This window comes from Medicago truncatula, chromosome 3, assembly GCF_003473485.1.
Source record: "Medicago truncatula cultivar Jemalong A17 chromosome 3, MtrunA17r5.0-ANR, whole genome shotgun sequence".
NCBI lineage: Eukaryota > Viridiplantae > Streptophyta > Magnoliopsida > Fabales > Fabaceae > Medicago > Medicago truncatula.
This window is the reverse complement of record NC_053044.1, coordinates 50998411-51024553: the sequence shown is the minus strand read 5'-3', so window position 1 is coordinate 51024553 and position 26143 is coordinate 50998411. Positions and strand designations below refer to the sequence as shown.

The following is a 26143-nucleotide window of genomic DNA, read 5'->3' as shown; positions in this document are numbered from 1 at the left end:
ACAATTTGGATTTATCCAATGTCCAAAATTTGAACGGCTATGATGAACTTTTGAACGGTGAATTCTAGGGTGAGGGATCAATTAAGTCCCTCACCGGTGAAACATGAAGAAATTACAGTTGGATTTAATTAATGGATCATATTTGTTAAAAATAAAAATGAGAGTATCTACACCTTCCCACACACAATTTTGTCTCATATCAACGCTTCTCTCTCACAATTTCTCCTCCATTGTATTTCTTGAAGTTCTACTCTACAATGTTTCTTCCTATATTTTTTTCTTTTATCACAAATTAGGGTTATCGAAATCATTATTGGATTTAATTTCATGGCAATGTTGAACTCAACCAAAATTTTGAGCATGCATGATCCAGCAAAATTATTATTATTATTATTGAAAAAAGGCAAAACAAGAAAACCCAAACATGTTTTATTCAATGAATTTACTTGTGGTACGTTTTAGAGATTGAAAAGGTGTTGGCAAAAGTAGACTTTGTTCCCTTGAAGATTGAATCCTACTTCAGGCAATGAATTACGGTTATTTTCATAGTTCTCAAATTAAGGGGTGATTTAGAGATTGTAGATCTATAATAATAAATGGGTGTAAGGTATGATTTTGGAAGTTGTTTAAATTAGATGCATGCTGAGAATTGAGAAAAAAAATGAAGATGAGGGGTGATGGAAGTATGAAACGTAGGAGGAAAAAGAGGGGGAACAGATTGTGTGTGAAACAGTAAAATACTCTCAATTTTATTTTGAATGAATCTCATCCATTGATTAAATTCAACTGTAATTTCTTCATGCTTCACCGGTGAGGGACTTAATTGATCCCTCACCCTAGAATCCACCCTTTTGAACGCTCATTAACCATTTCAAGGTAAGAGTTAATGAAAAACGCGGTTCCTTTTTATTACGTGATAAAATAGTAGCTTCCATTTTTATTTTTTTTTGGTACAAACTTCCATTTTTTTTTGACAAAAAATAGTAGCTTCCATATATACTACTATATCCCTCAAAAAAATATATAATACTATAATAATTTTGTATCAGCAATTTAATTATTTTTACTTTTTTGTGTTTTATTCTCAAAGAAAAAAGTTTCTACTAATCCAGAGAGACCTGTGAATATTTGTACCGTATGTGCTTACATCCGTGGATAGAAATTTTGATGTCCAATAAATATTTATCAATTACAAATATTTGTCTCGTATTTTATTTTTAATATTTAATAGTGAACAGAAATATAAATTAAATTCATTATCTCTTGAGTCCACATTAATCATGCACAACGAAAATATATGTTAAATAATTAACATTGATAAAATTTTGAACATTCTTTTATGAAAGTGAAAGAAACTATGAGATTGGAAAAAAAAAATCTAGAAAGAGAAAATTCTCGCACCGTATAAAAAAGAAAGATAAGAGGAAAAGACAAATTAAAAGTAAAATAATAATGAAAAAGTAATAGAGAGAAGAAAAATGGAAAAAGAAAAAATAGATAAAAAAATAGGAAAAGGAAAAAATTAAGGAATAAAAAATGTATTAAAATGACAATTTTTTTAATACCGTGATATTTTTAAGAGTCATAATATCTTACCATTTGGATTATTATTATTTTTTTTTGTTTTGTTTTGTAGATAGACAAAATGACAAAGTCATTATAAACTCACACACATAAATGGAGGTACCGGGGTTCGAACCCTGATTATGACATCCGGCTTAACAATTTTGACATTTTGTGAGTTGAGCTAGGACTTTTGGATACCATTTGGATTATTCTATTGTTGGTTTAAAATGACTAATTTATCTTTAAGAAAAATTGATTTTAATTATTTGACTGTATTTACACCAGCAATTAATATTGTTGAATAGATAGATAGTAGATTCATTCACCTCCCACCCATCACCCACTATATATATAGGGACCATAGTAAGAGACACTACACTTATTCTTTTCACTCTTAAAATTGTTTGGAGAACTGAGAAAAGGGTGAAGTAAGAGATGGCTTACTACAATCAAAATCCTCCTGCGGTTAACGTTAACGTTTCTGGTCCACCACCTGCACAAGGTGCTCAAACAAATCCATCTAATTACCATGATTTTATTATATATATTTCTTACATAATTATGATTTAGTGATGGAGTATTTCGTTGGTTGTGTGATTAATATATATAATATCTAGGATACATACATCTGAAATTTTTGCTAATTAACTTGAGTATTTCTTGAACTATGTAGGATATCCTCAACCAGGTTATCAAGGGTATCCTCAACCAGGGTATCCTCCAGCACCCCAACCTCAAGTTTTCGTCACTCAAGCTCCACCTCAGGCTGCAAATTCAGGGGCAGCAGAAGCAGGTTTATTGGGATGGTATGTACTCATCGTCTCAACATGCACTACTATTATGAAATCAATTAAATTTGAGTATATTTTCCTTCAAAAATAAATAAATAATAATAACAAACCCATATTAAAAAATATTGATTTTAATCATAAATCAAATTCAAGATTTTTTTATTGCTTTTTAATTCCTCCATTTTATCAGCAAATCAAGTTTGTCAAACTTTGCTATTTTTGTGTTGCAGCTGTGCCGCGCTTTGTTGCTGCTGCGCCATGGAGGAGTGTTGTTTCTTGTGTGTATGATTTTGATCATCAAATGAAGAATGCTATTATGCTAAACTTTATTCAGTGTTGTTTATTATTTTGAAAGAATTTTATTCAGTGCTGTTATTCTCTAAGTTATTGTTATGGAGTATCATTTGAAATGTTTATCAGTTGAATCTTATTATGCGCATAAACCAATATATTTTGGATGAATTGCTGCGCCAATATATTTGGTTTAGTTTCATTTTTATATGTTATGTATTTTGATTTTACAATTTTGATTTTTTTTTTAGCATTCTGATCCCCCCTACTTTTTACTATTTGCAATTTTGTAGTTCCTCCCCCTAAAATCCTCCAATTTGATGCAAATAACATGACAATAAACTCATATTTGATATTTTTGTCACGACTTTGATTTAAAATCAAATGAGTTTTAGGCTGAACTACTTTTTTTTATAAGTGGTCAATTATGGATTAATACTTAAAAATATTAGAAATTCTAACGACCGTCAACAATACCTTTTAAGAAAAAAAGAATAATGTGATTAAAATCAGATTAGACATTGAATAGATGTATCAACCGATTTTAAAGGTCGGATTGGGGTTTGACTTGGAATAAATAAATAAATGTTTAGTCCCCTAATTTTTTTATTAATATCTATTTAAGAATTAACAAGGGTAATTTATTAAGTTTTTCAGTCTCCTTTAAAACTTTATATATGATGCATGCTTAAACAATAATTGAAAAAATCCGTAAAACAACAATTAATAAATACGTGTAGTTTTTTTTTTTTTTTTAAGGAAATACGTGTAGTTGTTGTTTTCCTATCAAAGACAAAAATAACAATACCCTACTCAATCAATTAGTGTACGTTTGCCTCCAATTTTATAAGGGACAAATTGATTTTAGAAGTGTAGAATTTGATTTTTCTTTAATAAGAACTCATTCTAAATGAATCTAAAAATTGTAGCTTCTCATTCAAAAACTGATTTTTTACACTCATTTTTGTTAAAAGCTTATATTTAAATTTTTGTTCAACTCACATTTACATATTCAAATTATTAATTTACATAATAGTCGGAATAAATTTTACATAATCATTTTGTCTCGTTTGTGCCGCCACTCATCTCTTCTTTCACTTGTGTTTATACTGGAACAGAAAAGTAAGAAGATGAAAACAAATACTTCTTGTGATTTTGTTAAAAGAAAAAATAGAGACTTTCCATCCACAACGAAGGAGAAGTGCATGGTTGCTAGTGGTTTAGGTTAGATCGAGGATTTTTTTTAAGAAAAAAAGAAAGGAAATTATAGTCCAACCTCTCAAGGGGAAGTCACATGCTATTCACATTTCATTTGATGGTTTGGGACAAATTAAAAGCTAAGCAATGGTAATTTCAGGGATATTCCCCCCCGAGAAAAAGAAAAGAAAAGAAATGTCTCCTACGCTAATTATGATAACAATCTAGGACCCGTTTTTTACAGATAAAAGTGAGTTTGACATCAAATAATTTAGAAATTATATTTTAGAGATTTTATGAAAAATCAGAATCTATTTTGCGTTTGTTTGCCGTAATAATAATCAATTTTTTTAAAACAAATAATCTAATTTGTTTGGATACTACTATATAAAAGGGATTTTTTGTTACAAAGTTAGTTTAATCTTCAGAATCTATTTTGCGTTTGTTTACCGTAATAATAATCAATTTTTTTAAAAACAAATAATATAATTTGTTTGGATACTACTATATAAAAGGGATTTTTTGTTACAAAGTTAGTTCAATCTTTTAAGCAATATTTTCTCTCTCCTCTAAAAAAAATCTATTTTTTTTAGAAGCTGCTCTTAACAACTTTTCATTTGAAGCTGTTTTTAGAATTTTTTTAGATTCTGATTTTTTTTAAAAAGTTGTAACAAACGGATGCAAAACTATTAAAAGTGATTATTTTATTAAAATAAGTGATTTTTTTTCTTAAAAAAACTATAACAAACGGGCTCCTAATCTAATTATGAAGAATAGAGTGTTGTAAGTCTTATATGGGGTCTCTGTCACTATATCAATTTTGTTGGTTTTGGATTTTCAAATTGTTGTATTTTATTTTTTAAAGTCTATTTTGAAGAAAAAAATTGATTTATCCAAGTTGTTATTGGATTGAGTTATGACGCTCTCTTTAAGATGTTTCATGATACTAATTTTTATTTTTTAGCAATGCAGACTATCAACCATACCGCCTCCGAGATAAAACAAGTTCATTGACAACGGTGTGAATAACTATTGCACTGTAGAAAATCCTTCGAGAATTACATCTCCAATATGATACTAAGAGCACTATTTTAATACCGAAACCAATCAATTAGTGCAATATGACCACTCTACTATGATGTTACCATCGTTCTAACACTTTTAACATTTTCAAGTTTCAATATGATATCTTAACCACTCAAATATGGTGTTACCACCATTCTAAAATTTAATATATCCAAATATCAATATGATCTTTCAATTACTCAAATATCGTGCTACCACCATTCTAATCATTCACTTCTTCAAAAATCAAAGTTATTAACAAGAGAGGTTACAATTTAATTGGATCTTTGAAGCTGGTGGTTGATCAATGCTTGAGAAGGTTACATATTCATTTGCACATTGATTTGTGAAAGCTTATTATTTCTAGAAATTACAATTCCACAAACACCACTTTTAATTCTTCAACTTGCACACTTTAATCACGTCTTCAACTTACAGCTCATTCTACACCATTAAATATTTTGAATTTGCTCGAGTCAAACAGACGAAATGTAAAGAATTTTGTAAGCTTTCCAACGAATTAAAGATCACCTCAATCGAACATCCATAGCTCCAGATATAGCCAAGACAAGACAAACATATATCATGATCTACGAAAATAAAATTTTAAATCAAAATTAAATCAATTCTTTTATTCCACAATGACTTTATTATTCTTGTCAAGAAAGAGAATTTTAGGATCACATCAATTAGGCTAAGGCTATCAAACTTTCTGATTAGGCATGCGGTTTCTTGGAATTCTAAGATGTAATATTTAAGGAGTAATAAGGAGTATGGTGGTCATTGGTGTGCTTCCTAGTTACAAGCTGATCGAGTTTACGTTAAAATAGGTGGTTTGATATTTAACTTTACACTCTAGAGCATAAAAGAGTAGTGATTTATGTGTTCTTAAACATTCTTTTTAAATAACCCAATCGCAAATCAACTAAATGAGGTGTATAATAGAGTGTTGATGTTTAGATGTTCCAGTCAAATAACTGATCCATAATACCCTCTTGAGAAGTCAAAGCTAAACCGACCGTGGATGCACGCTGCCAAAGAGAACAAAAAACTAACAATCCAAAAACAAGTGTTCTCCTAGGAACCGCATCTGGCCACACAGCTGAGCATCAATAGTAACAATATCACGTCGATGTAAATTATCCTTGTAGGCAATCTATTTTGAATAAGCCTCCAAGCAAACACATTTAATTTCAGCATTGACATATGAGCTAGAACTTTGCGAAAACCACGTACCCTGAATTATCGACAATAATTCACTGATCGCAGCAGCACTCCATTTATTACAGCTCGTGTTTAATTAAATTTGTCATGGTTCAAACTTCCAGTTTTAAGTTTATAAAGTTTGTATTATATATATTTTCGGAACAATCACATCACAAACAGGGCATTTGGTCTAGTGGTATGATTCTCGCTTTGGGTGCGAGAGGTCCGGAGTTCGATTCTCCGAATGCCCCAATTATGAATAGTTTTTTCATTTTTGCAACCAAACCAAGCATTATTTTTTATTACATCATCCTCTGTTTTTCATGTCAAGTACCTTTGCTGCCACTGAGTATAAATTTTCCAGCTTCAGATTTCAACAAGTATATCAAAAATCAAATCATCAACTGAATTTCCATTTCCTTCTAGAAGACACGACTACTTCAGCATATTATCGACACAATAGAACTAAACTAGCCATATTTAATTATAGACTGGACCTTTTCAAAAATATTCAACATCCTCTTCCACAAGTAACATAACATGTCATCTAATCTAATCTAATCTAATCTAATCTAATTTATTAATCCACAATTATTATTTTTCTACGCCATCTAGAATTAATAAATCAATTTAAAAACATATCCACGTTGGAAGTACTATAGTATTAATTTAAAACCATTATTTTGACCTTAGCTAGGCGTGTTCTTTGAAAATGGATCCAGTCAAGTCTTGTTTCTCACACAAACTTTATCGATAAATACATTTCTCAACTCTCTCCTTTCAAATCTAATCTACCAAAAGCTATAAAAATTCCTCAAATCAATTTTCCCATATGCTGAACCATTTAGTTTGTGGCAATTTCCAACCCCAATTAGAAGATGATATACCATGTTCAAGTCCAAAATCAAAATCCAAAAGAAAAGACAACAATAGGGACAATAACCCTTATGCTTCAAGAGGCTTAGATAAATTTTCTACCCTTCTATCTGAACTTGATCAAAGAAGGAAGAAAGTTTACTCACAAATGAACCCACATGACATATCTTTTGTTCGTTTTACATATTCAAGTGATGATTTTGTTCCAATTGTTGTCAAAGTGAAAGTGAAAAATAACAATCATCACAAGAGTGAAGAACAAGTTAAGGTAAGACGTGTAACATCTTTTTCTGAGCCAATGGATCAGAAACATGTTGAAGAAACAAAACAACCCAAGTTGGAAATATATCATCATGATAATGATGTTAAAAATGCATCAAGCAAGATTGAAAGCTTTGGATTCTCTTTGAATATCTTGAAGAGGCCTTCTTTCTATGTACCTGCTGTTGTGATATTTATTTTGTTGTTGTTGACTGTTTTTGGAAGATCATTTGCAACGCTTTGTACATGTATTGTGTGGTATATGGTCCCTGTTTTGAAAGATAGTTCGAAAGAAAAGAATATGATCAAGAAAAAGGATTATGTTACTGAAGGGTTACTTTCTCCTAGAGGTGATAAGAGATCTGGAAAACATTGCCAACAAAAAAGCTGGTGAAGATTATTTGATAGTAGTATATTAGTCTTTGTTTTATTTCAATGGATTTTCTTTTCTTCTTCTATTTCTATTTCTGGGTTTGGGAATAGGAGTTGTGTAAATTATATGTCAATGTTTTCTTGGTGAAGTTCCTGAGATAGATTGAAAATTCAATCATTCTCATGAGGATGTTTTCTGAGTGTAAATTATGGTAGAAATAGTGCTTACAGTTACAGTTGTACATTGAATGGTTAATTAATATTTGATCTTTCTGGTTCCATCCATATATGAGAAAATATTTGGAGCTTTGTCTTGATCTTAATTATAATCGAAAGCCACTTATATATTTTAGGATTTATTAATTACTTAGCTTGATTTTATATTTTTATTCTATGTTTAATTTATCTATATAATCTAAGTGGGTTTCATCATCATCCAAGACCATTTCAAATCGGTCATATAAGTGGATTAGTCGGCGAGTTAGGTTTGGTTTGACCATAGCCTGATATGTTATTGTGTGATCTATTTAAAATCTTCGTAATGACCCAACTCATGTACACCCTATTAAAAACTTTTTAAAATGAAAATAATTTAAAATTCTTGAAAAAAATATTTGAAAATAATAATGAATGACATGGGAAATAAAAATGTCAATGTGAATAGAAATTAGAAACAGAGTGAAAAATTAATTCAATATTGATTTAGAGTCTTATAATAAAATTGTATTTATATTTGTAACTAATTTTCTTATTGAGACAAAATTGTCTTAAATTAAATTTATAATTATTTAATAATATATTTTTTTAAAACACACATAGTACAGAGCATTATCGTAACTAATAAAGTGAATGGATGGCACAAATTTAACGCGGAATGGAACAGCAAATTTTGATAAATTAGAACATGCAAACACATAAGCTTTTCTTGTTAACAAAATGTTAACATCAATATTAATATAGCATGTTACTTACTCATCATCGTCGTCATCCAAAATAGAAGGGAAGAAAAACTCCAACGAAAAAGGGAAGGATACAGTTTTCTTGTTCAAAAAGAAAGAAAAAAACAGGTTGGAGAGGCGTTAAGGCCAAACAAGAGAGGAAAGAGAGAGATAGAGAGATCAAGAACGAAAGAGGGAGAGAGGGAGAAACAAAACATGGGGTTGTGCTTTGGTTGCTTCGACGGAGGCAACAAGCGTATGACAAAGGAGGAAGAAAGATTAGCCTCTGAAGAAGCACGCGCTAGAGCTGCTGAAGCCGCCCAGAAAAAGTATGTTTCCTTAGTAATTTTCTCCTCCTCCTCATCCTCCTTTCTAGATTTTTATATATATGAAAAACCATGTTATAATCTTATTCTTTTTTTTGTGTTGCATGTTATAATATTGTTTGTTTCTTTATATATTTATTTATTAATGTTTTTATATAATAAACATTGTATCCATTTCTTTAAATTTTGCATAAATTTACAATAGGGTTCTTATTTGGTAACTCACACCACGAGGCATTACAAAATCTTGATCATTATATAGACTTGTGGAAATCGATAAATTATTGTCAATTTTATATATGTATATGTTAATATTTTCATTTACTTTTTTACATAAATTTTGGAATGGTGTTTCTTACTATGCAATTTGGGATTATGATGGTCTACATATATTTCCAGATACATTTAGGATGTTGACATACGCATGTGTATTTTTAAGAGAGTCAATTCGTTAGAAGATGCATGCCAAACCCAATGCTAAGATGGGGTGAATCATAGGGAAAACTAATGCTATTAATTATAATTTATTTTTTGTTTTGTTTCAATGTGAGTATAGTATAATTTATGTGTTTGTTGTGATTGCAGGCTTGAACAACAAGGAGAGGTAAAACAATCTGGAGAAAAGCAGGTTGAAAACTCTAACAATGGTGAACCATTTGTAAAGGTTTAGTGATATTCAATGGACCGTTTAGATTTTGGTAAGTATTGACTCATATTTTTGTTAAATAATCTAGTGTATCTTCAAATAGATAAATTAAAATCATACGGAAAAAGAAACACAACAAACTTCTGCCCTTTAAGCATTAGAAATAAAATCAAGAGAAATTTTTTTTTTTTAGTGAATTCATCTAAGTCAAGACATTGCTAGAGAATTTTTGTGCAATTGGATTACGAATTGTTCAATGAAAAGTCATCAACAATTTTCGCCTTTTGGAATGTTCAATTTGTTTCTTTTGTCTTTTTTAATGATTATATTGTTTTGACATTTGCATTTGTTGATGCAGGGGCAGATGGGTTGAGGTTAGACAATTTGTCTGCCCGAGTCAATTGTTTATTACGTGTAAGGTAAATGACCTATCTGATAAATTATATATGTTCTATACTTTTAAGTTTATGTGGTTTCTTTTCATGTAAAGTAAAAATAATATTTTTTTTATCAACAATATCATCTTAAGACAATGTGTTTAACATCTATACAAATACATGCATATATAGTTGATGATAAAAAATATTTACATCCAATAGCAAGTAATCATATTTTGCTATCTTTTATGCACAACGAAAATATCTCCTTAATAAATTAGATTTTACAGTATCAATTTTCTCATTTTATTTTCCTTTGTTATCTTGCAGTACTAAGATTATATAGGTGCTTCAACCAATTTCCCTATTGATAGTTTTCCGTGATCCAAGGATGAACAGAAGGTCTCCGCCACAATTGTCTCATCGGTTAAATTTGTTATTTCTTGGACCAAGAAATGTTATGTTTCATTATGAAGAATTTGTGGTGTAAATGAAACGAACGAGGATAAGTTTGAGAATGTAGTTTACTACTTTGATTTCTTATGTTGGTATTGAAGAGAATTCCGTTTACAACAATTTGAAAGCATGTATTAACCAAATTGTATTTTTTTTTTTTGGATTGTTTTATGAACGTAAACATGTTGGTTGTTTCAATGAATGTTTGAATAAGTGTTAACAAATTATCAATGTATGGTATTATACAGTTTCACATTAAGAATACAAAACAAAGGAATTAGAGCTTCAAAGTAAACATGCATTCAAGTTTATCAGCAATAAAAAAACACATACCCAATCTTTCGTGAAATATTGCAACATACTTTGCATAATATTTTGAGCAATCAAGAATACGACTAGGTAATTACCAAGTAATCACATTAATTTTATATGGAATGATCTTAAACATGAACTGGTTTTTTATACAAGCAAAAATGAATTATAATAACAACAACAAAGACTCCTAAGTAGCACAAAACGTACGAAGATGAACCTCAAAAGTTTACAATCAAACAATAGTAACCGAATGAAACAATAATAAACATGAACTAGTTAAATGGAGTAGTTAATTTTGCAATATGTATATGTTTAAAGAAAAATTTGAGGTAATAAACATGGCTTTCTCTAACTCGCACAAGTAAAACGGGTTTGCACCATCCATAAGTGCCTTTTATATCATTGATTTAACAAGTCATATCATATTTCATTTAATTTAATGGTAAATATTATTGGTCAAATGGTAAAAACTAACTTGTACATAACAGGAATCGTCTCACTTGCGCACCATATATCTGTCCCATAAACATAATGTATATAAATTTTTTAATCATTCCTATATTTTTTTTGGGTTACAATATTATAATCAAAATCTAAATTATGATTTTGGAGGGTTGATACGTTTTAGATTATATAATTAGAACCTCTAAACAGTAACTTTAAACCCAGTTGAATCCAAATAAGAATGAAAATTACTCTTCTCCATTTCAAAATTACGTATTCCCTTAATTCAACATGAGTTACATCGGCTCGGCATTTTTGAATGTGAGTAAAAAATGCGGGAATTTTGTTCTTCTCTCAGCACATTTTGCTCGCGCCCAGCATAATTTCCAATTATACACTTGTGTGAGTTAAGTCACGCCGCGTGACTTAACTCACACACCTTATAAGTTCTGCGTGACTTAAGTCACTCACGCACCACTGACTTGGGCACGATTTAACTCACGCACGTTGGCCGGTGGCATGAGCTCACGAACAAACGTGTTTTGGACGGTGATCAGGTTTTCAACCTTCAATCTACACGTTTTTTTTTTTACCAAGTTTACACGTTTTTTTGACCACATTTATGGTGGTTATAACCTAGACTACCATTCCCACCATACCCCTCCATACTTCCCTATTTCCTTACACCATATCACTTTCTCTCCCTCCTCACTCTCTCCCTCTATTTTTTTTTTCTTTCAATAGTCTCTTTGGGGCAAAAGTGATCAGACTTCTTGGGGCAAAATAGTGAGTAGCCGATTTGGGGAAGTAATCAACCCTTGGGATAAAATTAAATTTGCTTCTTTTTACCCCAAAAACTTTTTACTGTGGATAAAAAGAACCAGATTTAGATTTAACAAAAGGGTTAATGATGTATTTTCCTCAAGAATGCTGCTCGCTATTTTGCCCCAAGAATGCTGCTCACTTTTTACCCCAAGAGGGTAAAGAGAAAATAAGTAGATTATTTAGTGAATTCGAATAAATGTGTCAATTATTGTATGAATTCTATTAATAAAATGAGATGTTGTTATATGTATTAATTTTGTTCATTTATTTTTATTTTTATTTGCTTTTATTTTTCTGATCTTGTATTTAATGAATAAATCTGAATAAATACTAATTTAGTTCATTTATTTATATTTATATTTGTATTTATTTAAAGAATAAATTCGAGTAAATATTTCTTTTAAGTGCATATATAAATTAGAATAAAGTAAATAAATACTTTAGAATAACGTAAATAAATTAATTTGAATAAAGTAAATAAATTAGAATAAAGTGAACAAATAAATTAGAATAAAGTAATTTATATAAATTAGAATAACGTAAATAAAATAATTTAAATATAGTAAATAGATTAAAAAAAGTGAGTTCATTCTGCGTGACTTTAACTCACGCTGGATGACTTCTTGTGCAATATACGTGCGTTAGGTAACTAACACAGGAGTAGTCTAGGTATCTCAGTTGGGCGCGAGCGAAATGTGATGAGAGAAGAGCAGAATTCAAAATGCGGAGCCGAGTTAAGCCCATAGGAATTGAAGTCCAATACGAAGTGGATGAAACAAGCCCATTTGAGTCCACTTGAGTTCCAGGAGTGAAGGAGGAGGAAGAAGACGACTTTGGTTGTGGCCGTAGTATCACCACTCACCAGAGATAGCAACAACCTTTGTTACTGATTGAAATTGAAATCGAACTCCAAAAATTCAAAGATGCTCCGAATATGGATACGTGGAAGAACATCAAAGACAGAGAATCCGGAAAATTGCGTCCAAATTCCTTCGCTAATCGCATAAAATCAAATCGAATTTCACAACTCGAGTTATCAAATCACAAAGAACTCGTTTCCCCTCACAAAGGTTCCATTAATTCCCTTCAAATTGATTTAACTGAAGGAAGATATTTGTTATCTGCTGCATCAGATGCATCCGTAGCGGTTTACGACGTTCACCGGCCAAGCGATTTCAACGGAGATGGTTTGATAACGAAACACAATTGTTTATTTTTTGTTGATAAGCAACACCAATTAGCTCATAAATATGCTGTATCTTCAGCTATTTGGTATCCCATTGATACTGGTTTATTCATCACTGGTTCTTATGATCATCATGTTAATGTTTGGGACACTAACACCACTCAGGTTCTCTTCAATCTTATCATCGTCATTCTGTGTATATTTTTTGATTTTGTAGAGTAGAATTGATTTAGAATCAATATTTGCAGGTCAATTCATTCGAAATCAATTTTCATCACCGTAGAACTAGAGATAAAGACACACTACAGTAATGATTAATTTGACACTCAAATTTAACTCCTATTGTAAATTGATTGTAGGTGGTGGTGAATTTCAAAATGCCTGGAAAGGTGTATAAGACTGCAATGTCTACATTGTCAACATCTCATACACTTATTGCTGCTGGAACTGAGGATGTACAAGTTCGTCTTTGTGATATTGCTTCTGGTGCATTTGCTCATACTTTGTCTGGTCATCGTGGTATGTCATTTTGATGCTCTCATTTCAACTTCCAACATACTCATTTGTGCGGTCTATTCTATTTGACAAGAGTCGGTAGTTTTTTGTTTTGTAAACCAAATTTATACTAGTAAAGACCGTGTCTAAGATTAGACAGATAAGGAAAAAAAAAACTGTGGGAAATAAATGTGTGAAACTGTGTTTCGTAAGTGAAAGATTTTCCTTTTCTTATGATAGATAGCAGTAGCGGATCGTCCTTAGAACTGGGGGTGCATGCCACCCCCCAAAGTTTTTAGAATAGTATACGATATGAGTTATAATATAAAATTTACACTTCAGCATAATGATTAGCACTATACGAACCAGCAACATGTAGGTTTGAGTGCTGGAGTTACTATTTTTGCATCTCCTTTATTTTTGCTCGTGCAAGGATAAAAAATAAGACATCAAAATGCAAAATATAAGAATCAACCCCTTAATTCTGGTGAAAACAAAGGCGCTAAACCACTGTTCCAACATCCAATGCTTAACATAATGGCACTATAATTTTTTTTATTACATGCATGTATATTTTTGGCACACTCGTGAAATATGTCAAGCTCCACCACTGATAGGTGACTAGATGGAATAGAATTATGACATACTGGGAACTGAGGTGTCTATGTGTGCGATTGTTCTTATTGCATGATGTTATGTATTATGGAAAGGAGGTTTGTGCATCACATGAATTCTTTTATGTCAGATGGTGTAATGACTGTTGAATGGTCTGCTTCAAGTGAATGGGTCTTGATTACCGGGGGGTGTGATGGTGCAATACGTTTTTGGGACATAAGGCGTGCTGGTTGTTTCCAAGTTTTAAATCAATCTCAGACGCAGCTTGGAAGACGTCCACCTCTACTCAAACGTTCCGTGCTAACTAAGGTTTTTTTTAGTTTAGCTTATTCTTTGTAATTTACGAGTCTGAATAGTAATTGTTTCACCAAGTACTTAACTTAAATGCAAGTATTTAAGTTTGTTATAATCCTAAAGCCTTATTACTCACAGGAATCAAATACAAAAATGCGTCCTGTACAGAAGAAAGTTGCCAATGGAAGTGGCAGTGGACATCTGCCAATTGGCAGGCTATCATCTAAGGGTCCAATGAAGCAGAAATTACATCCAGGAATGATTTCTACTCAGGATCGTGCAACTGCTCATTATGGTGCTGTGACAGGATTGAAAGTAACAGAGGATGGCATGTATCTCTTAAGTGCAGGTTGTTTATTTATTATTTACCATACTAGTCAATACACCCATGCTATGCACATCGTCTTGTACAAGGCTGCATAAATTTAAAGAACATTTTGTTTTGAGATGTGAAATCATAATTTAAGTTAGACAGTACAAGCCAATCCAAAAAAGTTGGACATTAACGGAAAACTATTATTATTATTATTTTTTTTTAAATGAGCTAAATTTTAATCTTTCAAATGTTCTATTTTTTTTAGAGGAGCTGTTAGTTGAGCACGTAAAAATCACCAAATGTCGTATATTTTGTAAATTATTTGACTTGAAAATGTACATATGCACTATTTAACTTTAGAAGGATATATACAATTTGAGAAAAAGGTGCCAAATAATATAATATTTATTGAGTAATTGTTGACTGAAAAAAGATAAGACATCGGTGCATCTTTGTTGGAGCCAGTGCTATATAACACATGCATAGTAAGTTATCCTGTTTTTTTCATTGTTAACAATCATTGTAGACGAATATAAAAGACACACACCTGCTAATACTGAACATACCATGATAGATTGCTCTCAAGTATTTTCACAAGGAAATACTTTAACCACCTTCTGTCAGTCTGCAATGCATTCAAATTGCTACATGCAATCAAGGGGATGCCTTTGCTTTATATCACTGATACATGTCAAACAATGACACAACACCGACACATGTGATTACATTCAAATAATTCATTATCTCAAATATAAAAGACACACACCTGCTAATACTGAACATACCATGACAGATTGCTCTCAAGTATTTTCACAAGGAAATACTTTAACCACCTTCTGTCAGTCTGCAATGCATTCAAATTGCTATATGCAATCAAGGGGATGCCTTTGCTTTATATCACTGATACATGTCAAACAATGACACAACACCGACACATGTGATTACATTCAAATAGTTCATTTTCTCAAATTATTACCAGTGTCATGTCCGGTGTTCAGATGTATGCTTTTTGCAGATGATGTAGTCTTGGTGGGTGAGTCGAGGGAGGAAGTGAACGGGAGGCTAGAGACCTGGAGGCAAGCCTTAGAAGCGTATGGATTCCGCTTGAGTAGAAGCAAGACGGAGTGTATGGAATGTAACTTCAGCAGAAGGAGAAGTAGGTCTACCTTGGAGGTGAAAGTTGGAGATCATTTCATACCCCAAGTTACACGGTTTAAATATCTTGGGTCCTTCGTACAAAATGACGGAGAAATAGAAGCAGATGTAAGCCATCATATTCAAGCTGGGTGGTTGAAATGGAGAAGAGCCTCAGGTGTTTTGTGCGATAAGAAAGTACCACTTAAGTTGAAAGGAAAGTTCTATCGGACAGCGGTCTGACCGGCGTTGTTGTATGGTACGGAGTGTTGGGCAGTTAAGAGTCAACATGAGAATAAGAAAGTGTAGCAGAGATGAGGATGTTGCGTTGGATGAGTGGTAAGACTAGACATGATAGGATTAGGAATGACACCATTAGAGAGAGAGTGGGGGTAGCACCTATAGTAGAAAAGTTGGTAGAAAATAGGCTTAGATGGTTTGGGCATGTAGAGAGAAGACCCGTAGATGCCGTGGTAAGAAGAGTAGATCAAATGGAGGAGAGTCAAGTTAAAAGAGGTAGAGGAAGACCTATGAAAACTATTAGAGAAACCATTAGAAAGGATTTCGAGGTCAATGAGTTGGATCCAAATTTGGTGTATGATAGAACACTATGGCGTCATTTGATCCATGTAGCCAACCCCACTTAGTGGGATAAGGCTTGGTTGTTGTTGTTGTTGTTGTCATGTCCGGTGTTCGTGTATGCCAGTGCTTCATAGTGCCTTCAGGCTTATCTTATATTTAACAGTCTTCGTTATTTTCTGCCTCTGTACGATGAATATTCTAAAAACCAATAAATTCTCAAAACAAATCACAAGACATAAAGTATGGTCTTGGACAGATTCCTTTTGCTCAGTATAATTAGTTTGTACACTGAAAGTTGAAATCTCTTCTCTGAAAGTCATAGGCAGACTTTATTTGGACCCTAAAAACTTTAACCTGGAAACCATATAGACACAGTGAATCGTCATTTAGTTTATTTCCAATCGGTAATATAATTGAGGTAAGTAGGTTTTATTTTTGACAAATAATATTATCAATACTAAATAGAAGAGAAGAAATACATTAGGGCGAGGTAGAGAAGTGTTGTGTTTGAGAAAAATAGAACACAGTGTAGAGGCTGAGAAGCTGTACTTAAGAGTGTCATCCAAATGAGATATATCAAAAAGAAATATGTACAACAGTCTTGCACTCAATGGAACTGACTAAGGTACAGAATTGCCTTATATAAAGATGTATATCCCTATATAAATAAGATTTAACCTATATTTAACAAAAGTTTGGACATCACATTTGGAAAAATATATTATCATACATTGATTTCTGACGGGGGAAGGGTTGAAGAAGGTAGTCCGCAAAATAAACATGATAGTAGAATACAAATCATCGGTGATGTCTTTCCTTAACTGTAAATTAAGGGTTGAAGAGAGTAGTCCGCAAAATAAACATGATAGTAGAAGACAAATGATCGGTAATGTCATTCCTTAACTGTAAATTAATATATTTTGACGGGACTGCAACAGAGGGTAGATAAGTATTAGGTACCTATAGCAATAGTCAATGTTTTGCTGTATATGTCTCCTTGTGAATGTTTATGACCAAAACAACAATTAGTAGTCACTCAAGAGGCATATAGCTTTGACTGGTAACAATACAAAAATGCTAAGAGCAGCTTGGAAGAAATATTGGTAATTATAAATTAGATTAGCTAGAAATATAATTTTGTATCTTAAATTAAAGTGATTCTAATTTAAACTAAATTGAATCTGAATGCTCATTTGAAAAAGATATTATACAATAATATTTTATGGAATTATTAGAAGCGTCTATGCAATGATAATTTGAAATAGCTGTTACCTGTTTTCTTGTAATGCTTCATATCTAAATTATTTTACTCTCCCTCATTGATGCTCTGTCTGATGACAGGGTCTGATTCAAGATTGAGATTGTGGGATGTTGAGTCAGGCTGCGACACACTTGTGAACTTTGAAACAGTCCGCTTGCAAACAAGCAAACCTATTCAATTAGCTACAACTCAAGACTCGACCGTTGTTTTTGTTCCATGCATGAGGGTTGTGAAAGTAAGCGGTTCGTTTAGTTTATTACAAATTTTAACTTTAAAATTACCCGCACAAATACAATCAAGACACTTTTCTTTTGAAGCATCAAAGAGGTAATCAAATATAAAGAAGTGCACAAGGGTACTCAAACCCAATTCCACCCATCAACCACCAAGTAACTAATTTCTAAGAATACAATGAGGAATACTGATCTCACTTCTTGATTATTCAGGCATTTGATATGTGGTCTGGGAACGCACGTACGATACTACGTGGACACTATGAGTCTGTAAACTCCTGCTGGTTTAATCAACAAGATCAGGTATGTTCAACAGCTGGTTATTCATAATTTTTTCCCTGCTCTGTTATAAGGGGTCCGTCAAAGTGGTGGAATCTGTTTGGTTGTCCGGTCTGGGTGTTTGGTCTGTCAGCTCCGGCATGTTCATTTTACAGTTAAATATATTTTTTCTTCCTGCTCTAATTAACTCATTCAGCGTATGGATGGGCTTACTTTCCTTCCCCTTTTTCTTGTTTACATTTTATCCTCCCATTCTATTTTCACTGTTTTGTAGAAATGAAAATGGAAAGAGATACAGACACAAGATCATTGTAAATTGTGTGTGCATGTAATATTCAGTTCTTTTTCTTCTTTTATTGGACTAGCATCGTTACGAAGAATAGAGACCTGAATGAGGATTTTCTAAAATATGACCGTTCTATAATCATTTTTAATGGTGGAACTAAATTTTAAGAAAAAAGAAAAGATAGGATAAAAGTAGAAGCAATTTATGACATAAATCAACCTGAAACCAATCAATGATCCTAGGCGAGCTGTACTACTACTACCCCACCACCGCCACAACAACCGACTGATTTTACCGAGAAATCATTCATTATTAATGCTCGTTCTTCCAAGATCATTGCTTGTCTGGTTGGTATTCTTTTGGTAAAAATTGAATGAACCTTAAGAGGAAATATTTTCATGTTTTATACAAACATCCAATAAGAATAAAATATGTGGTAGTTATTTTGAAAAGACAGTTATAAAGTAGGCCTACATAGTAAGATGATGAGTTCCTATTGGATGACGGTGTAAAACTATTTTATACTGTCGGTGCATAGCCATTAAACTCAATTTATTCCAGGATGAAATTACAACCAGTAAAGCAGCATTAGCCCCAGATATGGATCTCAATTTATGACAGAAATTTGCTATAGATTATATGATATCATTCTCCAACCCTATTGGATTGAGTATTGAACAATGCTTAAGACTTGCTCAGAAAACCTAAACTTCATGTACTTTTTAATGATTTTGTTATTGTCTGTCATAGGAGTTGTACACAGGTGGAAACGATAGACAAATTCTTGTATGGTCGCCTGCAAGGTCAATTGCTGATGAAATGGTGCACTCTTTGAAACAATTTATTGAGATTATCTTTTTATATATGCATGGTGGAAGCACCTTCCAATATGTCTGACCTTGTGATAAACTGCAGGGCGAAGGAGATCCCGACGACCAGGATAGCTGGAGTAACTGAGATTCACCTTCACTTGTGTTTCACATATTTTCCTAATTTATAATTGGTGTGCAGTTTGTATTTTGCATGTTTGTGGGATGTGTAAATAAGGTTTGTTCTGGTTTTGGAGCAGATGTGAAACACGTAGGACATAACTGCAGAGTTGTATACTAGTAGCTCATTGCCTTTGTAGATAGAATTAGTTTTCCCTTTCTCATCCTGTAGACTTTGGCAATGTAAATATTACACGTTTGTTTCCTTTAATTTTTTTAGGGGAGTTTCCTTTCTTTAATGTTTTTTCAAAATAAGGCTGTATACACATGTCTGTACCCAAAAAAAAAAGATGTATACATATGTGCAATTTTAAATGACTTTGATATTAACCTTTTTTTCTTTGTTGTAGTACTTTGCTATTGACCTATATAATAACTTATCAGTTTCGGTGGAGTAGTATGACTTATTAAAAAATACTTTTATAATGGTTTATACGTGTTACAAATTAACTTAGAATTTATTCTAGTCGCACTTCAAAATATCTTGTTACATCCAAATTTAATAATAATACCAAAATTGCCTTGAAATTTAATAAATGATGTGTTTAATACTTTAACAATGTTAACCAGAATTTTTTTTTCTTTAGGGTGTGTTTGGTAAAAAGAAGCTATAAGTTAGCTGATAGCTGAAAAGCTAACTTATGGCTGATAAAATGCATTTTTAGTTAAGTAAAAATGTCATTTCACGAATGGATGACGAGGGTAATTTTGTCCATTTCCATGCCATTTTGCTAATTTGATGATGTGGCAGTGATTAAGTTGGTCAAAGGATGAAATTTTAAATGATTAAACAATGCAAGGGTAAATTGCCAGTATTAGCGATTACAGGGACTAATTTTTAAATGACATCTAATTGCAAGGACGAAACACATCATTAAGCCTTAACACTATAATTCAAACTATGATGAGTGATGGTAACAGACAAACATGAATGATCTATTTGAAAAATGGGAAAAAAAAAAATTATTTGCAAAGTATATCATAAAAAATACCTCAAAAGAAAGTATATAATTCAAAACATATTCAAATGAAATTACACCATCAAAAAATACTCTTACGATTGTCATGATATAACTATAATCAAGTACTCTTCGAGAAAAAAAAACTATCATCGAGTTCAGTGACTTAAGACACTTTCTTTGTTAAGTGACTTAAGACACATGATAGTGTCCTGAAATTCAAAGAAAGTATAATGAACAAATTTACACTTGTCTTCATTCGTCATCTCAACAAAATGAAATGATTTTTTCCAAGTGTCTATAGCATCCTTGGAGGAATGCAAAACCAAGCTCCCAACTCCTAAGTTAATCAATTGTTCCTCAAGCCCCTTCATCAACAAACAACACATTCCTTGTCTTCGATATTTTTTTTTGGTGGCCATGAAAACAATCTCAGCAACCTTTTGACCATAAATCCTTACGGTTGCCACATAACTCACTTTACCCCCTTTCTCTATAATCACAGTATAGAAACCACGAAAGTTCAAACGTTTCTCTTCTGAGGATCTACTAAACACAACATCTTCAATCAAATCTTTTTTGGATAAAGGATCAATAGTTTCACCAAAACTCTCACGCAGTACACCAAGAGCCACAGTCAATTTACGCTCCCTTCAACAATGTCCATGTTAGATCATTCCCAAGCTTATTTGGTATTCCTAGTAGTTTCTGTAGACATAAGAACATGTTCCCACAAACTTCATGGCAAAACCAATTATTTTTTTCAATAATGTTGTCCATGTGACTAAAAACTTCATTTGGTTGTCCAATTCTTGTTGCCTTTGCACACCCAAAGTGAAATTTTCGTTCACATTGAACACAAGCAAGAATATCATCATCAATATCATTTGCAAATTCTTGTTTGCATTTGGGTTGACAACATATTCTACAACAGCAACTCGGACATAACCACATACCATCCGGATCTCGATTGGGACCTAAACAATCAGAGTGGAACGAAGAAGGACATCCATCACATAATATTAAGTCACCTCCAAAACCACAAACAGAACATGTATTATTATTTTCTTGAGATTTTTTTTCAACAACATAACTATTAGCTGCTTCAGATTTTGCTTCAGCATTACAATCATTCCCCTTTTGATTGGCTGAGCTCAGAGCTTTCATTCGACGGTCCAAGTCCAACAATGAAGTTCTGTCTTGCAAGAAGATACTTTTGGATGGTCTAGGTTTTGTACAACAAGCATGAGCCTCAAATTTGGTGAGAGTGAATTTAACCTGACAACAATCACAAGCTATACATACCTTCACAAGATATACTCCCTCTTTTGGTAACATTATCCTTACCACGGCAGAAAACAATAGTCCCAGAAACCAAAACTCCATCCTTTATCAACTGAGAACACTTTCCTCTTATACCTTCCCTCTTTAGTACTTTCCCTCTTTTACCACTATCCACTGAATTAGAAACTTCTGATTCAGATTGACTCACATGTTTCTCATTTTCCTTTGAAGTTGATCTTGATACCGTAGTTAGTGTAGCTTTTTTAACAGAGCCGGAACTAGAGGCTTTAGAAACCTTACTAGAAGTTGATTTATCCGTTTCCTCAGATTCTCTTGGGCGATCTTTTGACTGTAATGGAGATGAAGAAATTGTTGTTGTTATTGTTGTTCCTTCCTCGGATTCTCTCTGTCGCTTTTTTGACTGTAATGTAGACGGAGAAGTCATTTATACCAATCTGCACATAAACACAATTTTGTTGTTATTAACATTTCAGATACGCCGCTGTTTCTAGTAGAAATCCAACAATAACTATATGTCTATATCAACATACCCCAACAAAATAAAATCCACTTCCACATCAAATGCAAATTAAACCATTTTCCCAAATAACATAACGTATCATGCAAAAATAAATAGTACCTAACTAAGTTTCGATATGTTAAATATTAGCAATCTGTGTTAGCTATACAGTGGCGTGCAATTCTCTTGGCTGTGGCTTTTTTTGCAGTGTGGTAGTCAAAGCTTTCAGGTATGCAACAAACAACTAGTAATACAGTTTTATGTTCGCATGAATTTGAACAAATTTCTTATTATGATCACTCAAAAAGAATTTTGGCTATCCATTTTTCTGTGATTTGATCAATGGTTTAGTGAGAACCCTCATTTTATTTTTGCTTCCTATTAATTTTATGAGTATTTTAGTTAGTTTGTTTTTGTTAAAGTTGACGGTGCATATATGATAGAATTATAAGATGAAGGTGTAATATGATCAGGCCATTAACTCGACTTTATTACAATTAGAAATGACTTCATGGGGTTTAAGTTTGAGATTTTATTGACTTCTAGCCATGGCATATACTAATATGATAGCCTATTAATTTCTTTTTTTTTTTAGGAATGACACAAAAAGCAATTTGATCAAGCTACATATAGGGGAAATACTTGGGTGCCATGGTTTTTTGGTGCCATTGGTAACATAGGTTCATTTTAGATGAGAGAGAATGTTGAATGGATGATTAAAATAAATTATTTAGATGAGAGATGGTTTTTGCAGTGAGCAATTGTGTCAGGTGACTAAGGAGTGTGCACTCTTGGAAACACCGAATATAGTTTTACAAATTTGTATAATACATTCTCGAGGCCCTATTATTTATTATCTGAATTCAACGAGAAAAGTGGAACAAATAACAATGGCAACGGAACTAAATAGTCCAAACAATAATATATTAAACCAAATAGGGGGTTGAGTAGTTCAAGTGGACTAAGCTAAGGGTTAAAGAGTTGGAGGTTCAGGTTTCAAGTTTTCACAAAGAGAAAAAAACTAATATAACAATTAAAATACTAACGTTTGCCATTAATGAAAACAATTATAAAATCTATATGTGTAATGCAAATCCAAACAATCAATCCAAATACAAACAAGATAAAGAGAGTAGAAGAAACAAACACACCAAGATTGTTTATTCGTTTTGAGCCAAAGCCAAATTGACCTACAAATGGGAGAAAGCAACTCTCCCATCCATTATTAATGATTCTTTGCAAGAGATACCAAAAGAGCTACAAGAAATTAACTTATAGAGCTCTCTATGAACAAACCTTACTTTCTACCGTTCCCCTTTCCCTCTCACAAGAGAGTTACTAAAATGACCGAAAAATTATCCCAAATTGTTCACCAAAAGAAATCCCTGATTTCTTTATTTTCCTCTCAACCCCTTAACAATAATCTCAAGAAAACAAGAGAGAAATCTTACATCCTTCCTCCAATGAATCTCTCTCTCCCTCCCTCCCTCCCTCCCTATCTCTCTCTCTCTCTCTCTCTCTCTCTCTCTCTCTCTCTTACAAACACTGGTTCATCATCATCATCATGGTTCCAGGCATATGCTTCCTTCTCCACTTTTATGATGATATTAAGAACTGTATTCAACGATCTCAAACCCTTAAAACTTCAAAACTTCATTGCCTCAAAGTTACGAGCTTTCTTCTCAAATTACCAACCTAAAAATCAAGTCTCACTTCAAATCGACCCGCTTTGGGATGGAAGTCCCAACAATCTCTTCTATGCAGCCAAAGAGTATCTCCCTACTAGAATATCCAAAACTTACACATCCCTCAAAATTGGAAAAATATCTAATCATAACAACGTACTCGTAGCTTTTGATGGAAAGTAACCAGTGGTTGATGAATTTGAAGGCATCAAGATTAAATGGATGCTTACTCAAAAAACCAACAGTGGTCTTTCTAAAAATCCCAATATGCAAGCTGATGAGATCTTATATCAGTTATATATTAAGCCTAAGCCAAAATAAACGGGGGAGAATGGGTTTGTGTTAAGTTTTGATGAGAAGCATAGATATAAAGTGATGGAGAAGTATATTCCACATGTTTTAAGCACTTATGAAGCTATGCAAGCAGATAATAGAACTCTCAAGATCCATTCATTGCAAGGTGCTTGGCTTCAAAGTAGTTTTAATCATCCAGCTTCATTTGATTCAATTGCTTTGGATCCTGATTTAAAGAAAGCTATAATTGATGATTTAGATAGATTCTTGAGGAGGAAAAAGATGTATAAAAAAGTTGGCAAGCCTTGGAAACGTGGGTACCTATTGCATGGACCTCCAGGAACAGGAAAATCTACCCTAGTTGCTGCTATGGCAAAATATCTGAAATTTGATGTGTATGATTTGGATTTAAGCGGTGTGTATAGTAACTCAGATCTCATGAGAGTCATGAGGAACACATCTAACACATCCATCATTGTTATTGAAGACATTGACTGCAACAAGGAGGTGCTTAACCGATCAAGATCAGAAATGTTTTCAGTTTGTTTTCTTACTCCCTCACCATCTCATATTAACTATTCTGCTAAAATACATTTCTCCATTTTCTTGTTTTGTTAGCTTTAGTTGGGTCCTTAAGTCTAAATTCAGCAGTAATAAAAACATTTAGACTAATTTAAACTGTATTATTTTTGCACTTGACAAGGTTAATTTCATGCCGCAAACACCTGAGGATCTTGGATATATATGATGAGACTCAGGATCTTGGATATGCAGCAACTCAGGGTCTTGGATATGCTGGCATTGCTGCTCCTAAAAAGTTTACTCTTTCGGGTCTTCTTAACTATATGGATGGTTTGTGGTCAAGTTGTGGCGAGGAACGAATTATTGTATTTACTACGAACCATAAGGACAAAGTAGACCCAGCATTGTTACACCCCGGTCAAATGGACATGCATATTCACTTGTCCTTTCTTAAGGCCAAGGCATTCAGAATCTTAGCTTCAAATTATTTGGACATTGAAGGAAATCATCACTCACTCTTTGAACAAATTGAAGAGCTATTGGAAAAAGTAGATGTCACACCTGCAGTAGTGGCAGAGCAGCTGTTGAGAAGTGAGGATGCTGATGTTGCTCTCAAAGCACTTCTCAAATTTCTTCAAGAAATTGACATTTCAGGAGAGAAAAACTAATACTAGAAATGCATTATGTCATTTGCATCTGCTACTATTCTAATTTTCATGACATTGGCAGAGTTTTGAGATATCCATGTAATTTTCAAGTGTAATTTTAAACTGTATAAGTTGTCCAACAATGTATTCACGACGCCACAAAATTAGTGTTGGACAATTTTTGTATGGGTAAGAACGATGCAACAATTAAAATAAAGATGAATAAATGATTGCGTAGTTTAGCCGAAGCGTGTGTGAACACTAAGTTTTAGGTTTGATTCATGCCTACCAATTTCTTTATATTGGAATTGGATGCTATATGGTACTATATTAGTGAATCCTCTTTAGGACAAGACTTTTTTTTTTTTTTTTTTGGCTTTCGCACCGGTTTCCGACCCATCAAAGAAGAACGACTAATCCGGCTCATGCGTACTGGCCAAGTGTTGTTCCCCCTGGGAATCGAATCCGGTATTTTTCGGATACATCCTTGGAATGAGCTTTTTGTTGGAACAAAATGTGTTTCACAATGAACCTTAATGAGTTTTGATGATAACAAGGTATTAAAAATTGTCAATTGGTTATTGCTAATAATTGTTCAAGTGTACAGGAC

The 26143-nt window shown here is 32.7% G+C and overlaps 3 protein-coding genes, 1 long non-coding RNA gene, 1 other non-coding gene and 1 pseudogene across 6 annotated transcripts; all 6 read left to right on the top strand.

Annotated features, from left to right (window-relative positions):
• Nucleotides 1–1926: 1926 nt before the first annotated feature.
• LOC25489972 (cysteine-rich and transmembrane domain-containing protein WIH1) lies at nt 1927–2856 on the top strand. Its single transcript, XM_039832398.1, has 3 exons — nt 1927–2068; nt 2240–2372; nt 2588–2856. Exons 1-3 carry the CDS (start codon nt 2002–2004, stop codon nt 2643–2645), a joined length of 258 nt encoding a protein of 85 aa, XP_039688332.1. The 5' UTR covers nt 1927–2001; the 3' UTR covers nt 2646–2856.
• Nucleotides 2857–6295: 3439 nt separating this feature from the next.
• Nucleotides 6296–6367, top strand: TRNAP-UGG (transfer RNA proline (anticodon UGG)). Its single transcript has one exon. It is a non-coding gene; the product is annotated as a tRNA-Pro (tRNA).
• A 499-nt stretch (nt 6368–6866) lies between these two features.
• Nucleotides 6867–7972, top strand: LOC25489970 (uncharacterized). The gene has a single exon (XM_013606337.3). The coding sequence runs from the start codon at nt 6949–6951 to the stop codon at nt 7645–7647; it is 699 nt and encodes a 232-aa protein (XP_013461791.1). The 5' UTR covers nt 6867–6948; the 3' UTR covers nt 7648–7972.
• Nucleotides 7973–8468: 496 nt separating this feature from the next.
• LOC120579458 (uncharacterized) lies at nt 8469–10599 on the top strand. Its single transcript, XR_005645330.1, has 4 exons — nt 8469–8892; nt 9475–9587; nt 9894–9954; nt 10243–10599. It is a non-coding gene; the product is annotated as an uncharacterized lncRNA (long non-coding RNA).
• A 2101-nt stretch (nt 10600–12700) lies between these two features.
• LOC25489968 (WD repeat-containing protein ATCSA-1) lies at nt 12701–19952 on the top strand. Of its 2 annotated transcripts, XM_013606335.3 has the most exons (8): nt 12707–13303; nt 13498–13657; nt 14379–14557; nt 14681–14891; nt 17916–18070; nt 18282–18371; nt 19384–19455; nt 19549–19952. In XM_013606335.3, the coding sequence occupies exons 1-8, from the start codon at nt 12887–12889 to the stop codon at nt 19588–19590; spliced, it is 1326 nt and encodes a 441-aa protein (XP_013461789.1). In that variant the 5' UTR covers nt 12707–12886; the 3' UTR covers nt 19591–19952. The 2 variants fall into 2 exon arrangements, with proteins under 2 accessions (XP_024635204.1, XP_013461789.1); XM_024779436.2 differs by lacking the exons at nt 17916–18070; nt 18282–18371; nt 19384–19455; nt 19549–19952 and adding an exon at nt 15874–16362 and having other exon boundaries at nt 12701–13303.
• Nucleotides 19953–23926: 3974 nt separating this feature from the next.
• LOC25489966 (AAA-ATPase At2g18193-like) lies at nt 23927–25112 on the top strand (annotated as a pseudogene).
• The last annotated feature ends 1031 nt before the right edge of the window (nt 25113–26143 follow it).

What these genes read in the sequence shown, in the direction of transcription:
- LOC25489972 (XM_039832398.1), top strand. Translation starts at nt 2,002, where the DNA reads ATGGCTTACTACAATCAAAATCCTCCTGCGGTTAACGTTAACGTTTCT. An exon ending in TGGTCCACCACCTGCACAAG is followed by an intron (nt 2,069 to 2,239) that starts GTGCTCAAACAA and finishes TGAACTATGTAG; the next exon opens with GATATCCTCAACCAGGTTAT. An exon ending in GAAGCAGGTTTATTGGGATG is followed by an intron (nt 2,373 to 2,587) that starts GTATGTACTCAT and finishes TTTGTGTTGCAG; the next exon opens with CTGTGCCGCGCTTTGTTGCT.
- LOC25489970 (XM_013606337.3), top strand. Translation starts at nt 6,949, where the DNA reads ATGCTGAACCATTTAGTTTGTGGCAATTTCCAACCCCAATTAGAAGAT.
- LOC25489968 (XM_024779436.2), top strand. Translation starts at nt 12,887, where the DNA reads ATGGATACGTGGAAGAACATCAAAGACAGAGAATCCGGAAAATTGCGT. An exon ending in TACTTTGTCTGGTCATCGTG is followed by an intron (nt 13,658 to 14,378) that starts GTATGTCATTTT and finishes CTTTTATGTCAG; the next exon opens with ATGGTGTAATGACTGTTGAA. An exon ending in CATGTATCTCTTAAGTGCAG is followed by an intron (nt 14,892 to 15,873) that starts GTTGTTTATTTA and finishes TGCTTTTTGCAG; the next exon opens with ATGATGTAGTCTTGGTGGGT.